Raw genomic sequence first — 20,066 nt, 5'->3', positions numbered from 1 at the left:
TCTGTCGTCCTTTTTTATTATCATTAAGTATTTATTTGTATTCTTTAGGGTGACATTCTGTACTTTGATGAAACAGCATTGAGTAGTCGCATAACAGAAGTTCTAAGACCTTTTACTATTTCAGACACTAAAATTATTGTCTGTCCTCATTCTGTCTTTGCCAGACTATCAAAATACCAATCTTAAGAAGCCCGTCAGACACACACGCCCACCACCGTCACCACCACCCCACATACACACACATACACACACACATACACACAAGCATGCACACACAGAGACATTCACAGATTTGGGGGAAAATTGAAAAGCGGCTGATGATACTAATTTACTCGTTTCATCTATTCGTAAACTATGTATTCCATAAAATTGTGACCAACTTTGAAAGTATTAGAAGTGTTTGTTTTTCAATTTATTACTGTAGCTCGAAAAAAAACTTAATTTTCCGTATTGTGCACACAAGTCAACTATCGCAGATAAACTTCCCAAACGAAATTGAGAATTTTGTAACATTTATTATGAAGTTTTAACGTATTCAGAATTTCTGTATAAGATCAGAATGCAAGAAAACGGTCCGGAATTATTAACTGCAGTACTATTTGTGTATCTTTTATTGAAACATGTAATTTCTATTAACAGATGCAATGATATATTTTCATTCAAACATGTTAAAATATATAATATATTTATTAAGAAATATAAACCATTTGAAAGTTTGAAAGAGCATTTTACTTAATTTGCATATTTGAAATAGCTAATTTGCAACCTTGACTCGTTAGAATTCAGATTACGCTATCAAATGTAAGGCTTATTTATTCACACTATTTTGAATTAATCATGCATTATCTCATAGCTTCGGGATTTTGATGAAGTGATTGTATATTTTAAGAGTGACGTTATAGGGTAGGTATGAGAGGCAGGATTTGGCTGGTTTGAACATAAAACAGAATATTTAGACTAGATATGGACAGTTTTAATGTTAAAGAATTAAGTAAATATCGAACTTAGTCTTCTTAAAAGGACACTTTAGCATAAGTGACCAACGTAATAAGTTTAATTAGTGTAAAGCGTACAAGACTTGGTATATTTCATTTACACATATTCATTAGCTGAAATTTGTTTTTTGACCATATCTAACATTCGCAGATGAATTGTTTTGCTGTAAGCTGCATTTTCAAGTCTGTTGTACAAATACACAATAAGTTATACGTTTGATTTGAATACGAAACTGAAAAACTTGTGAAAAAATGTAATAATTGATGTACTTTCTTGATATCTCAATTATTTAAATAAAGGGATTAAAATTTTTTTAAATGGTTGACCAAATTACATTTTATAGCAGGTTTTGCTTGTTTTTAAAGCAGAATTTTTTCTCTTAGGCTATAAAGCTGTCTACTGCTGGACGTATCTCTCTTTAAGACTTTTCTACGAGATGCATTCCAAGTGTTGAGATTTTTTAAGAAGAGGCCGTTATAACTGTCCTAGATTATTGTAATTTACTATATCATTATTATATATCTAATAAGGTGACCTGCCAACTTTCATTATTCCAGATTGAACGAACCGGCTGTAACACCACTTTGAACACACCCTAGTAAACACTGCTTCTCACAGTTGACTAATTTGCCGAATGCAATCGGGACTTTGTAAGGTCGCCATGCAATAAAATTTTGTATTAAACTGGCTCAAAAACCACAACAGAAACTAATGAAATGCTCCAGACTGCTTACGGATTAAATTTTTCGCTGACACAAGCGGTTCAATGACGGTAGAGAAGAAGTGAGAGACAATGAAAAGCGTGGGAGGGAGAGGGACGTCAAAAAATTCGCATATAGATTTCGAGTTAACGTAGCAACTGTACACAGAATTATTCATGAACATCTGAACATGCGCAAAATTTGAGCAAAATTTGTTCCCAGGGTGCTCAGTGTCGATCATTCTGGAAATCAACAACTTGTCATAAACGGGCATAAAAACTGTCCCTCGTCTTCCCTACATTCCAGACCTTGCTCCCTGTGATTTTTGGTTGTTCCCCAAGCTGAAGGAGAACCTCAGGGGCAGTTGTTTTGGAGATGAATGAAGCTGTGACAAGGGTCCTGGACATCTTCACTTTGGAGGATTTCTATGGGGCTTTCACGGGGTGGGTGGAGCGCTACAAGTGCATTGAAGCAAGAGGATCCTACTTCGAAGGAGTTTAGAATTTTGTGCTTCTTGGAAATTAATAAATGTCTCTCCTGAAAAAAATCTGAAAACCTCTGGACATCATCTTGCACATTCACCTGCCAGTTGCCAATTCAGTCCAAACCAGTCTTGTGTATACCCTTATTGTCTTCATGTATTCCTCGATGCCATCTCTTCATATCATTTTCTCTCTGCTTCTCTTTTTCAATCTCTGTCGTGGAATCCATCCCTTGATCTTTATCGTCCGTTTAAATGACCCGTCCAACTGTGATTTATTTTTTATCATTTCTTGAAGGATAAGGGCAGCAGAATCGTTAGCACGCTGGACGAAATGCTTAGCGTCATTTCTTCCGGCTCTTAGTGTTCTGAGTTCAAATTCCGCCAAGGTCGACTTTGCATTTCATCCTTTCGAGGTTGATAAAATAAGTACCAGTTGAGCACTGAGATAGACTTACTCTTCCCATCAAAATTTCAGGCCTTTATGCCTACAGTAGGAAGTATTTATTCTGGAAATATATCCCTAACTGATGCCTTCCTCTTATAGCCACAAATTCAATTCTATCTTTCAGCATAATACTAGTTTCAAATTTTGGCACAAAGCCAGCAGTTTCGAGGGAGGAGGCTAGTCGATGACATCGACCCCAGGGCTCAACAAGCACTTATTCTATCGACCTCGAAAGAAGGAAAGACAAAGTCGACCCCCGGCGGCATCTGAACTCAGAACATAATGTCGGACAAATTTTTTCGCGGCATTTTGTCCGGTACTGTAACGATTCGGCTAGCACGCCACCTTATATTTCAGTATGATATTGAGCATTCTTCTTTCCATAGTACACTGTATTGTTCTAATCTTCTTTCTCATCCTCTAGTTCACCCTCCATTTTCCACTTCAAAGTATATGACAAACTGCATGCAAATGCAACACACATGGAAAGATAACGACAGAAAGCACAGTAATAACGAAAATAGATAATTGTGAGTATCTGAGTTACACAGTCAATATGACATGCAAAAGAGTTGAGAAACACTGGAGTCAGATAATGTGACAGACACAGAGGTAAGGCAGCGAGCTGACAGAATCGTTAGCACGCCGAGCAAAATGCGGTATTTCGTCTGTCGTTACGTTCTGAGTTCAAATTCCGCCGAGGTCGACTTTGCCTTTCATCCTTTCGGGTTAGATAAAATGAGTACCAGTTGAGCACTGGAGTCGATATAATTGATTTACACCTCCCCGAAATTGCTGGCCTTGTGCCACAATTTGAAACAATATGACATAGAGGCAGGAGTGGCTGCGTGGTAAGTAGCTTGCTTACCAACCATATGGCTCCGGGTTCAGTCCCACTGCGTGGCACCTTGGGCAAGTATCTTCTACTATAGCCTCGGGCCGACCAAAGCCTTGTGTGTGGATTTGGTAGACGGAAACTGAAAGAAGCTTGTCGTATGTATGTATGTATGTATGTATGCATGTATGTATGCATGCATGCATGTATGTATGTTTGCGTGTCTGTGTTTGTCTCCCCCCCACCATCGCTTGACAACCGATGTTGGTGTGTTTACATCCCCGTAACTTAGCGGCTCGGCAAAAGAGACCGATAGAATAAGTACTAGGCTTACAAAGAATAAGTCCTGGGGTCATTTCTTCGACTAAAGGCGGTGCTCCAGCATGGCCGCAGTCAAATGACTGAAATAAAGAAAAAAGAAAAAAAAAAGAATACAGAAGAGTTGAGAACTAAATCAGATAGTTAATATGCCAGACACAGGAAGGCGGCGAGCTGCCAGAAACATTAGCACACCGGACGAAATACTTGGTGGTATTTTGTCTGTCTTTACGTTCTGAGTTCAAATTCTGCCGAGGTCGACTTTGCTTATCATCCTTTCGGGGTCGATAAATTAAGTACCATTTACGCACTGGGGTCGATGTAATCAACTTAATCACTTTGTCTGTCCTTGTTTGTCCCCTCTTTGTTTAGCCCCTTGTGGGTAATAAAGAAATAAGAAACGTTAGCACGCCGGGCGAAATGCTTGGCGATATTTCGTCTGTCTTTACGTCCTGAGTTCAAATTCCGCTGAGGTCGACTTTGCCTTTCATCCTTTCGGGGTCGATAAATTAAGTACCAGCTGCGTACTGGGTCGATCTAATCGACTGCCTCCTCCCAAAAAAAAGTTCGGGCCCTGTGCCTAGAGTAGAAAAGAATATGCCAGACGCAGGAGAGTTGAGAAGAAGAATAGCAAGATGGATTTGTTTCTTAAAGTATAGCAATATTTTTTGCATCAAAAAAAAAAATAATAATCTTATTAAAAGGAATTTGAATTCCGATTATTTCAGAACATGTTGTCCATTATACATATATCTTTTACTTGTTTCAGCCATTTTACTGCAGCCTTGCTGGGGCACCGCCTTGAATGGTTTTAGTCAAAGAAATTAAACCCAGCAGTTACTGGGGGTTTTTTAAGGCCTAATACTTATTCTATCGACCTCTTTAGCAGAACCGCTAAGTCACGGGGAAGTAAATACACCGACACCGGTTGTCAAGTGGTGGTGGGGGACAAACACAGATACAAAGACACACACACACATACAAATATATACATATACATACGACGGGCTTCTTTCAGTTTCCGTCTACCAAATCCACTCACAACGCTTTGGTTGGCCCGAGGCTATAGCAGAAGACACTTGCCCAAGGTGCCACACAGTGAGACTGAACTCAGAATCATGTGTTTGAGAAGCAAACTTCTTACCACACAGCCACGCCTGGGTTTATAAGATGCCACCAGTTTTCTACATGTTCCATATATTTGAACTTCCGTTACTCTAATCGATTATTTGATTCTCATAGGACTGCAAAAGATGTCAGCAACTTGGTTTTAGTTTATAGATGGATAATCAATAACAGAATAGGAACGAAGATTATGAGGATTTTACTATATTTATTTATAGGGAAACGGCAGACATATATAAGCTAGCTACGACTATTTTACGACATAAATTTGATTTAGATAATAAATCAGTACATTTACGTCTTACATCACAAAACTAAAAAAAAAAAAAAAGCTAAATGAGCAAATAGGTTTTCTTTTTAATTTCTCGACTACATCTAAACATTTAGTCTTACTAACTGAGAACGTTGCTACTGTTTTGATGTAGTCAAAAAATTAAACAAGAGCACAGTTGCTGACAAGGTTTATGATTTGTCATTTGGCATACCAAATCAACTGCACTTTTGATTTCACGTTCAGTAGTATAGATAAACTTGCCCTTATCGCCTAATAAGGTTACGCTGCTATCTGCTTATACCAAAACTGTCTGCCAATAAACCCAGCATTTTCGAAATCAGCATTTTAAAATTTATTTTTGTTTTCTTTTCTTTTCTTCGAAGTCACTGAAATCATCCTTTGCTGGATCGTTGTCATCAGACATGTTTGTATGTATATATATATATATGTAAACATATATGAGTGAGTGTGTGTGTTGTACGTGTGTGTATTTGTGTGTGTGTGTGTGTGTGTGTGTGTGTGTGTGTGTGTGTGTGTGTGTGTGTGTGTGTGTGTTTTGGATGTGTGTGTGTAGAAAGAGAGACAGAGAGATGAGTTTGTATTATGTATATATATATATATATATATATATATATTGTTGTTGGCACTCCGTCGCTTACGACGTCGAGGGTTCCAGTTGATCCAATCAACGGAACAGCCTGCTCGTGAAATTAACGTGCAAGTGGCTGAGCACTCTCCACAGACACGTGTACCCTTAGCGTAGTTCTCGGGGATATTCAGCGTGAGACAGTGTGACAAGGCTGGCCCTTTGAAATACAGGTACAACAATATATATATATATATATATATATATATATATATATATATATATATATATATAAAAACAAATAGTAAATGAGTATATGCATATATACGTACAGGTATGTGCATACCGACATCCACCTGTATGTATAGGTGCATATCTGGGTACAGGACATTGCAAACAAACGTAGACGAGAACACACGAGCCACATAGAGAACATCTCCTTCATCAGCCACCCACGTTTTAACACCGGCGGTTCGACGAGCTTGGGCAGGACGCATCGCTAAAACGGCTCGTCCCATGGATCGCAGATTAAATTTGTATACGCAAATTAAATCTCGCCATGGAGGAGTGTTGTGGCGGACAAAAAACAAGACAGGAAAACAAACAGAAAAGGCTTTACGGCCAGACGAGAAAAATTATGTGTGTAAGAACGCGATGAGGCACGGACCCGAGAGAGACAAAGTGGTGCGTGCGTTGCTTGGCGAAAGCCAAGGAAGGAAAGGATTATTGACCGGAAGCATGTGACCATGCCGGTGTAAAGGGAAGAGAGAGAAACAGAGGGAGGAAGTAGAAGAATAGGTGAGCAACGAGAGGAAAAGAGAAAGAGAGGAAAAACGAGGAGGAAAAAGAGATACGTAGTAGTAACAGAGGAAGAACGAGAGGGGTAAAGCGAGATACGTAGTAGTACAGAGGAAGAACGAGGGGGGGAAGGAAAGAGAAAGAGATAGAGTAGCGTCGGAGGATATGAGTTACGAAAACTACTTACATTTGGAAGATGCTGCGTTCAATCATGTAAAAACAAATAGTAAATGAGTATATGCATATATACGTACAGGTATGTGCATACCGACATCCACATATAAGCAAAATAGTTAGTTGTAAAAAAGTGACTGTTGAATGTTACTACTAGTTTAACCCCAGGCAGATTCTCCGCCAGCTGGTTATCAATGCAATACTCTGCACCCTTTATATACAATATATTGTTAACAGATACCACTCTCTAGCAAATAACAGGATCGCGAGACTGACTCAGTTTCGAGCTATTTGGCTCAACCTCAGTCACAAGCACCTGCATGCCAGAGCGATAGAGAGAGTCCGCCACCACAAACAATATATTGTAAACAAAGTAACCATCGGTCACTGATCTGCAACAAGCAAAATAGCTACTTGTGAATATACATACATACATACATACATACATACATACATTCATACATACATACATACATACATACATACATACGTGTGTGAGTATGTGTGTGTGTATGTATGTATGTATGTAGGGTTCAGGAATGAAATGAATTTCATTCCAAGGTCGAGAAGTTACACTCAAAATTTATTCTTAGGACTTCCAAATGGTTTTTCAATATCTTGAAGTATTTCCACAAGCAATGTTTTGTCATCTTCACGGACTAGGTCCAGAAACTTGAGGAACTGTACAGGTCTTTGCTTTCAACACGGTGACTCCGCATTGATAATATCCTTGTAAATGATACTTGTGACATTTACAACCTGTTGAAATTGAAAATTCCACAGGTAACGACATGTTCAAATCGTTGAAAGACTTAAAATATCAGCCAAATATCCCAGGTTAACGACAAAATATTTATCTTGAAAATTGTTCACAAAAGAGAAAATAGTTAACTCCTGAAGAATTTGAAATTTCATCCCAAACTTCCTCTATACATGCGAAAACATGGCTCAACCAGCGTAACCTCCATGTGGTACATTAAAACACAATGTTCCGCTCCAAACTGAACAGAGAATTTTCCAGATAACTGATAAAAATGATCGTTTGCAGGACTATTCCAATCACTCTTTTAAGCTTATTTGACAGTATTTTAGGTGCTAAAGTGTAACGACATAGAACACAAATGTAGTCAAGAAAAAGGTAATTAAAATTCAATAAAATGACAGATCTATCGAACTTTCAAAGAGGTCAAATCACTTGGCAGGCGCTAGCGTAACGAAAACAGCCGAAATATTTGGTGTATCAAGAAGTACTGTCTCGAAAGTAATGACAGCCTTTGAGAAAGAGGGAAAAACCTCCTCGTCGAAACGAAACACCGGAAGAAAATCAAAACTTTTAGATAGGGACCGTCTGACTCTTACGCGAATTGTTAGAAAGAATCACAAAAGTACAGCTCCCAAAATTACTGCAGAGTTCAGTGACCACCTCGAGAACCCAGTTTCCACAAAAATTGTTCGTCGTGAGCTACACAAAGCCAGATTTCACGGGAGGGCTGCAATCAGAAAACTACTACTTTCAAAAACAAACGTTGCAAAGCGTTTAGACTGGAGTAAAAACCTACAGAATTGGTCCCTAGAGCAGTGGAAGAATGTTATTTTCTCGGACGAGTCATCCTTTATCCTATTTCCGACTACCGGCCGAATATACGGGTGGAGATTTTGACCCAGACTGCCTTCTTCCAACTATTAAACATGGAGGAGGATCTGTGATGATCTGGTGGTGGGGGCTATATCTTGGAAATCCGCCGGCCCAATGGTTTCCCTTCATGGCAGAATTAATAGTCAAGACAATTTAAGCATTTTATCGGATCAAATTCATCCGATGGTTACGGAACTGTTTTCGAAGCGAAATGCAATCTTTCAGGATGATAATGCACCAATTCACACAGCTGAAGTTGTTACTGAATGGCACGAGGAACATTCTAGTGAAGTTGAACATCTTATCTGGCCACTACAGTCCCCATATCACAATATTATTGAACATTTATGGTGCATTTTATAAAAAACAAGTAAGGAGTTGATATCCTCCACCATCATCACTGCAAGAACTGGAGACTGTTTTAGCTGAAGAATGGACAAAAATTCCTTTGGAAACAATTCAAAGTTTGTACGAGTTCATAGCTTGTGCAATAATTACTACCAAAGGCGGTCCTACCCAATATTAAAATAAATTTGTTTGAAATTTTAAGGTGCTTCCATTATTTTGTCCAACCCCTGTATTTGTGTGTATATATATATATATATATATATATATATATATATATATATATATATATATATATACAAATATTCTATAATTATAAACATAATTTATAATTAGGAGTCAGCTAACTGTTTCACCATATACCGAATTTAGAAATAGGAGTTAAAAATTACTTTTCAACTACCGTAAGAATCTCCCAGACAGTAACACACTTTTTTTCATGTAGGCAAAGAGAAAACTAATGAACCAACACGACTTCGATTAGCCACAGACGCGTTTCGAGATTAAAATATTTAATTTACTTCCCGTCATCAGTGTGGCATTTCCATTACAAAATTTGAAAGTGCTGGGGTTAAATACGCACACGATCGAGCGACATCGTGCAACCGATATCCAAGATGCCTACGTAAAAAAGTGCGTTACTGTCTGGGAGATTCTTAAACTAGTAGAAAAGGAATTTTCAACTCCTATTTCTAAATTCGGTATGTGGTGAAGCAATTAGCTGACCCCTAATTATAATTATGTTTATAATTAGAGAATATTTGTATAATTTTACCTATAAAGGTTATTTTAACGTACCGATCTACTTGGTAAAATTATTAATAAATTGATTGATTAATTAATTTTACCCCTTTGTTATTAATTTTAAATTACACACACACACACACACACACACACACACACACACACACACAGACGACTCCAGTACTGAAACAAATACCTCAAGGAAATTAATATACCTTAATCAATATACCCACTGTGAAGATGCGTGGCTTAGTGGTTAGGGCAATCGGCTTACAATCGTAAGGTTGTGAGTTCAATTCCCGACGACGCGTTGTGTCCTTGAGCAAGACACTTTATTTTCACGTTGCTCCAGTCCACTCAGCTGACAAAAATGAATAGTACATGTATTTCAAAGGGCCAGCCTTGTCACACTCGGTGTTATGCTGAATCTCCCTAAGAACTACGTTAAGGGTACACGTGTCTGTGGAGTGCTCAGCCACTTCTACGTTAATTTCACGAACAAGCTGTTCCGTTGATCGTAACAGCTGGGATCCTCGTCGTTGTAACTGACGGAGTGTTCATTCTTCCTTCATACCCTAACGACTTCACAAGTTCGGGTTGTTGCAAAAAAAGATGTGTTGCATTGGTAACCATATCAATTGAACTTGCTCAAGCAGCAGAACCTTCTGTGATTAAGTGGATGTGAAAATTTGCAAACTAAAGGGTTGGAAATGTGAGGTATTGATACACCTGAAATTGAAACTTTTATGAAACCATTTCTTTTTTTTTGTTCTCTCTCTCTCTCTCTATTCTTTTCTATTCTAGGCACAAGGCTCGAAACTGGTACTTAATGTATCGACCCCGAAAGAATGAAAGGCAAAGTCGACCTCGGCGGAATTTGAACTCAGAATGTAAAGACAGACGAAATACCGCAAAGCATTTCGCCCGGCGTGCTAACGTTTCTGCCTCCTCACCGCCTTTCTCTCAGCAAAATATTCTTTTCTACTCTAGGCACAAGGCCCGAAATTTTGGGGGAGGAGGCCAGTCGATTAGATCGACCTCAGTACGCAACTGGTACTTAATTTATCGACCCTGAAAGGATGAAAGGCAAAGTCGACCTCGGCGGAATTTGAACTCAGAATGTAAAGACAGACGAAATACCGCAAAGCATTTCGCCCGGCGTGCTAACGTTTCTGCCAGCTCACCGCCTTTCTCTCGGCAAAATATTGTCGTAGCAAGACGGGATGGTTGCAAAGTAACCTTAAAAGACTTGCAGGATTGAAGGTGTGTGAAAGGATTTAATATTGTATTCCCCGAAGTAGAGATGTTTGTGGATGCATTCTACCGAGTACTTTTTAGTTCTGAATTATTTATGTTTGCCAAAATACTATATTTTGTGTCTGAGAAAGATAATCAAAGATAATTTATTATTGATTCTTGTAGTTTTGATTTCAAATTTTGGCACAAGGCTAGCAATTTTGGAGGAGAGGGGGAAAGTTGATTACATCGACCCCAGGGCTCAACTGGTACTTATTTTATCGACCCTGAGACATCCTCTCAAAGCAAAGTCGACCTCGGCGGAATTTGAACTCACAACGTGAAGATGTACGAAATACTGCCACGCATTTCGTCCGGCGTGTTAATGATTCTTCCAGTTCGCTGCCTTAAATTGATTCTTGTAATATTTAAAATATTCATAAGCTTCATATATCTCTATAAAACATACGTTTTAAAATTAAGTTGTTTTTTAATCATTTTAAGCTGTTGGGTGGAGCTCGAGTTTCTTTAGCTGTAAAATAGTTTGGTATCGGTTCTGAAGCCATGGCATAAAGGCACCCTCATTGGTTCGTTATTGTTATAGTTATTTCCGCTGATATTGGATATTGATAGCAACACAATTGTAAGAGTTGAAGTTGTGCTTGGTAATGGTTGTTTTTTTGCAATCATTGCATCCATTCGTTGATCTTCAACTTGATTTTACGATAGCATACTTCTCTTTCTTTCTTTCTTTTTTACATGAGCTCATAGCCCACAAATTGCATATATATGTAAAAAGAGGACCAACTTCATGGGAAAGTTTGAAACAAGTTGATGATGAGATTTGCAGAACATATCGAGAAGCGTGTTTCAAGTTAGGTTTGCTTGCAAATGATCAGACAGACAGACAGACAGGTATATCCCTTTTACTTGTCCCCCCACCACCGCTTAACAACCGGTGTTAGTGTGTTTGCATCTCCGTAACTTAGCAGTTCGGCAAAGAGACCGAAAGAATAAATACCAGGCTTTAAAAAAAAAGTACTAGGGTCGATTCATTCGACTAAAAATTCTTCAAGGTAGTGCCCCGGCATGGCCAGTCACACGACTATATTCCCGCGTATCTTACTCCTATTTCTATCAATAGTAATGATTGCGTAAAAGTAAAAATTTAATCGTGACAAAAGCTTTCTCTCTCTCTCTCTCTCTCTTTCTCTCTATCTCTCTCTCTCTCTCTCTCTCTCCCTCTCTCTAATAGTCATCAACTAACTGCTCAATGGTTCACGAATACATGAAATTGACATTTCGGTGATCCACTTGTGAGCCGCGATCTTCCTGTTAACAACATTAATTTTTGTTGTTTGAATGCAATGTGGTTGAATATGTACTGTCGTTATTATTATTGTCTACAATAATTATCATTTCCGACAGAGCCACCAGACCACACATTTTAGAGGATGACCTAGTCGATTATAGTACTTTTAACTGTTAGTTTAATTTATCAATACGAAAAGGATGAAGAGAATAAAAAAATCTAACCCGGTTGAATTTGAACTCAGAATGTGAAGGGACATAGCTTAATACTGCGATGGATTTTGAAAAAAATATTTTTACATTGGTAAAAAACAAAAAAATTGATAGTGAAAAAGTTTAGATCATTAAATCGATTCGCAGTGTATTGTTGAACTTATTTTATCGATATCGATCCCAAAGAGAATGATAAAGTCGATCCAGATGGTATTTGAACTCACTCAGAACGTCGAATGACAAACTATAGCAATACGATAGTACGTGGGTTCATTGAAAACTGCTGAAATATTCAGTTACATAAACAAAGCGTTCTTAACTGTCCTTTTTCAACAGGCTATTTACCTTCTCGCCAATGGTCTCTCCTATGAGCCATTTTGTAATCACGTCAAACATCACACACACATACATACGTCTGTCTATTTATATTATATGATATAATCACAGTAAAGCTCGAAGGCTGTCAGCGTTCGACAAGAATGAAATGTGCACAAAACAAAACTCAGGGTTATGTAATTTTACTGTGCACAATGTAGGAAAGATATATTTAGTTGATTTACCTCAATTTTGCAATTTTTAAAAATTTATAACCCTTGGTTATGCTACCTGACGATATGCCACGTGTGTTTGTTTCTCTGTCTCGCATTAAAACATTTTCAGGGAGGTAATTCTTACAAACCTTCACTGGCTACATTTTATTTTTCCTTATTTTTAATAAATGAATGAATACTATTATGCATGTGAAAAATAATCAGACAAAAGATTGATTAGAAAAAAAAAAGAATACTTTTAATGTTTCACTTATTTTTTTAAATATTACTTTTCATAAAAATAGCAAAAATCCAGGGTAAAGTCAAGACAAAAATCAATGTTTTTATCTAACAGAAAAAAAAAATTATAAAAATAATTTCTTCTATGTAAAAGGTGAGATATTCTAGATTTAATTGATTTCAGTACATCACTGGAAGAGTTTTTTAATCGCCCAGGTACGGTAGAAAAATTTACCACCACAGTTGCATGCGAAATCAAAGCGTAAAATGACGTATCTTAGAACCACAAGGGATTAAATTACTGCTTACCCGCAATTCGGCCCTTATCGAACGGACTATGATCAACGTTTCCTAACTCTGTCAACAGTTTTGCTAGAAAGAGATGGGGTCTTTATATATATATATATATATATATATATTTAAAAAAGCACCTAAGACATTATAAAAAAAAAAAAAGACCCACTGTACCAAGGACTATGTTATTCTAAGTCTCCATCCAGTTTTAAAACGGTAGGGTGTGACTTTAGGAAGATTTGGCTGTTTTTACTCTGTAGAGTGATCAAATAAATAAAGGTTCTCTCACGTCGTCTGAGATTCTACTAAGATGAAATAGACGTCATTTTTATGGCATGAGTACTCTAGTGTAAATACGACAGTGTGTTTACAACCTTATTTTTATGAAAACTGGCCGTTTACGTTGTTATACCTATGTTACCTTGACATATAATACTATCAGTAGTGGGATCATGATAGTAATAATAATACTAATAATTCTGAGATAGATAAACAAATTAAAATTGTCTTCTTTCGTCCCTAAGATTGTTTATTATGGTTAAAAACAGTCAATCCAACAAATCACTTTGATTTTATTTTATCCAATCATCATCCCCTAAAGAGGTCATGTGATCGACTACGTCATTACCATCACCACCATCATCATCAGTAATATATTGAACAAGAAGCTTACATTTGGAAAACATCAACAAAGTATCGTGACTCGGTGGAATTGTCTGCCTGCTTCTTGAAAAGCAGATTTGTTTGATACTGCTACTGTTATTATCGTCGTTATCTGTAAATCATTAATAATATTAGCAACGTGATTATTAATTGCAACACAAAGCCAAGTTGCTGGCTGACTTAAAGCAACGAGATTAACATAAAGACGTACACTGCTAGATAGACATCTGTTTCTAACAATTTTCTATTTATTTTATTATTTCGCTGATTTCTTTAAAGAAAAAAAAAGCTGAAGAAAATTGAGGTAGAAAGTATAAAAAGGAGCAAAAAAAATATTACGTAATTAAATTGAGAAGAGGTTTTAACCAACGAAATTGATTTTAAACTTGTATTTGTCAACAAAAAGCGAAAAGCGAAATATCAACAAAGGTGAAAGAAGAACGAAGAAATAAACAACTCCGAACTACACAAACAACATCGACAGAAGCGAAGTGGAAAACAATCGCCACGATGGCAGATAATCAGTTTTCTGAATTGGATGACGATCTAACCGGTAAGTAAAATATGGTTGTCTCCATTTCTTTACATATGATAAAAGGTCTAAGCCATTTTCCCTCCACCTCAGATCCTTATTTATGAATGATGCAAGGTTCGGTATATTAGCAAAACAAGAGGGGAAAAAAGCTATAACAGTATTGTTGATTTATAGGTCTTCTTCGTTGACAGGCATACTGTTTTCGTGTTTTAAAGAAGGAAAAAAACATGGGTAGTCGCCACACAGAAACATACGAAAGAAAAGCTGTAATCTATGTTAATTCAAATAACAAAAACAAATCGAGATGAAACACTGTTGGAGCATCTGCGTACGTGATCTCTCGATCTCCGAAAAACAGCAACCTAATCTCCTCCAGATCCCACCGTAATGTCTTTAAAAAAGGGACGGGTAGATACCTTGGATAATGTTAATTCCTAGTTACACAATGTTGAACGAATTAAAACGCAAGAGTCGAGGCTGGTATGTCAGCATGATCAGGACATATATATATCAACAAAAATAAAAGACATGTTTATTGCTTAGAACTATGATTTTTACTACCTTAAGTAATTACATTGTTTCAGTTCAAATTTTTTCCTTTTTTTTTTACGTTTACATGTATATATATGTGTTGTTTTTATTTCATTGATATGTCTGTTTCATTTGTTCAGTCCTGCTGCTACAGCTGTTTGTTGTCATTATTTCAGTTGTGAGCGTGTGTGTATGTGTGTGTTTTCTCTCTTTATTTCATGCCAGTCAATGTCTATGTCATCACTTGTTTCTGTTGTTTAGCCCCGAGACACTCCTGACCGAGTAGATCTATGATGATAGACACTCTTGCCGTAACTACCCTGTCTATCTTTCCTTTTTTTTTTTTTTTTACAAGAATATTGTTATCCAATTTACCTATGATTTTAAGGCGCGATAGAGTATGGTTCAAGGGAGTTTTGCTGCATTTCAAACAGATCCAACCAAAAAAGGAGTCGGCCTCTATATTCGCTCGACCTGCAACAAATAACAACCAAATCTCAAATAACACCCTACCTACACTCCAAAAGAAATGATGCATTGGATAATGTAATCCCAGATGCATCCTGTCTAAATGAATATCAGGGTTGTCAAGGCTAGAACGCCTTTGATTTACAGATCTGCTTGTCTTTTTTCTTCTTTTTTTTTTTTTACAATTTTATTTTTTTCGATATCAGTCTGGAGCTGAACAACAACCACGGATACTCTTTACCGCGTCATCTGTTTATTATTATCGTTGGCAGATATCAATGAGGTTCTGCTTTTGTTTTTCCTCAACAATGGTGTTATTAATAATTAGCAACAAAGATAAACATACCGAATCGATGCAATCGATAAATCTTCCTCACTAAATTATTATTGTTATTAAAATTGTTATATATGTAGGTAGACAAATAGGTTGGTATATATATATATATATATATATATATATATATATATATATATATATATATATATATATACATGCATATATATGTGTATGTGAGTGTATATACGCACATACACATACCTACCTACATACATGCATATATATATATATATATATATATATATATGTATACATTCACTAGATTATATTATGTGAAATGTAACGAGCTAGGCTGATACCACCAGCTCTCTCTCTCTCTCTCTCTCTCACACACACACACACACACACACACACACACACACACACACACACACACACACATACTGTGTGGTGTGTGTTTACATACATGCAGTGTCAATGTTTTTTCCACGCGCTTAATCACCCTCATTGAAAAAGGTGACAGAAGGCCCGAAGAGTAATAAAATTTATAAAGAAAAACATTCGAAAGCTGAATAGCTTAATGTTGACACATTACAATCAACAACAGTTACTCGGCTGTTATTATGGCACAAACTATTCTAGACAATAAATGTCAGAAATCTTGGAAAAAAAAAAAAAAAGAAAAAACAAGTTTGATGGGTTTGTTTTTACGCACACCGAATAGAAAATATAATCTTTGCCTGTCGAAGTTGTCGTTGTCTGTGTTGTTTAGCCCTAGGTCAGTCCTGATCGAATAGAGCTATGATGATCAAATACATTTTAGTTGTGACCGTCACGTATGCTTCCTTTGTGCATGCAACCCAAGACCGAATTTGATTGTTAAAGTGTCAAATATCTTAAAATCTCCCTAGAGTCCTTTCCTTTCGCGCCAGCCATGTTGCGGTTATTTCAGCTAAACAACATCCAGACATACATGCATACTATACATTAGCTAGCTTCTCTTCTTAAAAAAAAAAATTATATTCTTGGCCAGCAGTACTGGTTGTTTCATTAAAATTTCCTGATGGCCAAATTGTCGCTGCTAACTTGCTTTCTGTCATGCAATTCTTCTATTACGTATCCTAGAAATTGGTTGCTGCTGACGCTGTTGTTAAATATGCTATGTTTAATAGCCTTTATACCCCATGGGTGGAGCCTCCTTAATATATTTATATATGGTATGATGGTTCACTTAAATAGGTTTGCACTCATATCATGTATACTTGTATGTTTACGTATGTTTCCTGCAACTATACCTATCCTTCCTCGCCTGTAGTATAATAATTGAGGCAGATTTCATCAGAAATTTCTGGATATCCATGCTGTAGCTGTTGACTTCATTGTATTCGCAATAAAATTTATCTTTTCTTACAACAAAACATAAACAGACAAGTGCATTTCTCTCTCTCTTTCTCTCTCTCCTTTCTTTCTTTCTATCACATTTGTGGTTAATTTTCATAAACACGATTGATTTCTAGTCAGTATTCACTATAAACAAGCTCACATTAATGTTTGTTGATATCATATGCGTTTCCTTTTTCCTCAGTCCTTGTCAGCCCCATTTTCTGTAGACATATTGATTCCTAACTTTGGCACAAGACCACGCCCTTTTATGAGCGTATTTTTAAGAGTACATCTGACTTTTGTGTTTTAATTGTCTAAATAGCCTCAACATTCAACTTGATAATAATTATTACAATGTACGTATATTTTATACAAACTGTCCACATATTTAAACAGTAAAAAACCTAAATGTGTATCTACTTTATCTTCCATATAATAATGGAATTTCTGTCCAAGATTTGAATTTAAATTTCAACACTTTAAATCTCTAATAGGCTCATTCGGGCGGGTTGGTGTTGCACCAATCCGAAAATTAGGGAGTCAACAAGCTAAAAATACTCCTAGATGAAACCTGCTCTCAGTTAAGACAACAGGCGAGGAATGATATAACTGCAGCAAGCAGACGTAAACACAGTCTGCAGAGACGGCAACAAACCGAATCCCCAGAACTTGTCTGGAGTACTTCCTTGCTTTATCGATCCTAGAAAGATGAAAAACAGAGCCAGTCTTTTCCGGGTTTTGAAATCGCAACGTAAAGAACCGTCTAGAAACTACAAATCATATTTTGTCCGACATTCTATAGTTTAATATATATATAAATATGGGCCGTTACAAATGCGTGTGTATAGATGTGTGTGTATATATATATATATATATATATATATATATATATATATATATATATATATATATATATATATATATATATATATACAAACAGGTACGTTTACAAACGGGAGACAGAACGTAATGCGTAAAATGTAAAATAGCCTATAATTATTGGCGATTGTATGGAGAGAGAAATGTACATTTACATTTGTTTACTTTCTCCAGCGAAATCGTTACAAACTGAAGTTTTACCACATCAAATTTATCTATGTTCACACACACACACACACACACACACAAATTTATAACACTCCTGTATTATTTTCGGATTTGTTGACTAATTCTTTTCTTCTTTTTTTATTAATAAACCTAATCTAATCTGTGTTATTACGTTTTCGTGTTGTTTATGAGGCTATCTGTCAGCAAACAACATATTTCTTGTCTCAGCTAAAGGTGTGTTATTTGTTGAACCCTGAAGCGCTGCAACAACTGCCCTACTTGAAAAACTACTGTTGTTGCTATCGCCTTGTATTAACATCGATTATTGTTGTTGTTTAACAATGTTTTTGTTTGTTTGTTTTGTTTTTGTTTACTTAGGTCTCCATATTTTAACGCATCCCTTTCAGTTTGGACAGTAAATGTGTTTAGAGAGAATTTTAACTGCTATTTCTAGCAAGGTTGAACTTATCTTCCTGTATGGTTCATATAACATCAGCCTTAATTGAGTTCCACTGGATTAGTTTCGCCTAATATATATATTTGTACATAAATACATACACAAACATATGTATGTCTGTACGTACGTATGAGTATTAAAGAAATTACGCACATTTTAAAATTGCAATTCTAAATTTATCTAACTACACATAATTATGATTTCTTCAGTTCCTAAAATCTAACGTAGCGTGTGTGTGTGTGTGTGTGTGTGTGTGTGTGTGTGTGTGTGTTATAATTTTTTAAAGAAAAGAATATATTTATATTAAACTACCTGACTGTTCTGGAAATACGTACAGCAAACAAGCCAATAAAAGAACCTCTCCGCAATTGGTCGACCAACTAGAAATAGCAGTCAAATCACACCCTACCTTCTGAGAATTCCCTTTTCTTTTTTTTTTTTTCTTAAGATACATTAAATATATATAAAAAAAAACAGACTGGTTAAAACTAGAACGCCTTCGATAGAATGTCTGTACATCAACAACATAATTTAGTATGTTGCTGTGCCCTGCATGGGTGATAGACTGATTGCATCGTATAGTTGAACATATAATGCGCAGCCTTTCTCGAGAAGCAGGTTGCATGAGACGTGGGGGTCATTATTGAGCGGGCTGTACTACTAAAAAAATTTCAAGGTAATTTTTCGTTGGCTGTGCCATTAAGAAAGTTCCGCGGGCCGCAGTTTACCCATTTCTGGTATAACACTATCACCTGGCCTTTGACAGCCTTTAACGGAACCCACTCTATTGCAAAGAGTTCGGGTTAGGTTTTCCATTTGAGGATGCCTTCCCCCCCCCCACCGACTAAAAGGTAAATTAATTTTTTTTAAATATGCATTCTGAGGCAGGAGTCTACGAGAACCTCGAGGAACAAATGCTTAGCAGACAGCCTGGTTGAAAAAAGTAGCAATCAATATGTGTTTGTATAAATATATATATATATATAATAATAATAATACAAATGATATTTAAGCATATGCAGGGATACATACATATATGTATATGCCCCGAACTGCTTTCTGCTTATGTTTTCAGTTTGTATACATTATTGCAAGTAACATATTTTTATTTTATTTTTCTCTCACTCGTAGTAAGAAGTCTCATAGTGCCTCCTGATAGATAGATAGCACGCCTCAATGTTTTTGTTTACATCTTAGTTGTATATGGATTGCTTGATATCTCTGCTTGCTTTTTTTATCTATATAGTTTTTCAATTTTTTTTTTTTTTTTACGTTTTAACTTTCTTGACATGTATTACATACATACATACATACATACATACATACATACATACGTACGTACTTGTGTGTCTGTGCGCGCGCGCGCATAACATGTACGTGACAGAAATCTAGTGGCCTGCTTTTGTTGTCATCCAGCAGA

At 36.5% G+C, this 20,066-nt stretch overlaps 1 protein-coding gene across 1 annotated transcript in view; it reads left to right on the top strand.

Annotated features, from left to right (window-relative positions):
* Positions 1 to 13,923: 13,923 nt before the first annotated feature.
* Positions 13,924 to 20,066, top strand: part of LOC106879526 (BCL2/adenovirus E1B 19 kDa protein-interacting protein 3-like) — an 84,516-nt gene continuing 78,373 nt past the window's right edge. Inside the window, exon 1 of the mRNA XM_052976195.2 lies at positions 13,924 to 14,501. Within this exon, the coding sequence (XP_052832155.1) occupies positions 14,459 to 14,501 (43 nt within the window). The 5' untranslated portion in view covers positions 13,924 to 14,458. The remainder of the gene's footprint in view (positions 14,502 to 20,066) is intronic.

This window comes from Octopus bimaculoides, chromosome 2 (genome assembly GCF_046866305.1).
Source record: "Octopus bimaculoides isolate indiv1 chromosome 2, ASM4686630v1, whole genome shotgun sequence".
In the NCBI taxonomy this organism is placed as follows: domain Eukaryota; kingdom Metazoa; phylum Mollusca; class Cephalopoda; order Octopoda; family Octopodidae; genus Octopus; species Octopus bimaculoides.
This window is presented reverse-complemented; position numbering and strand designations above follow the sequence as displayed.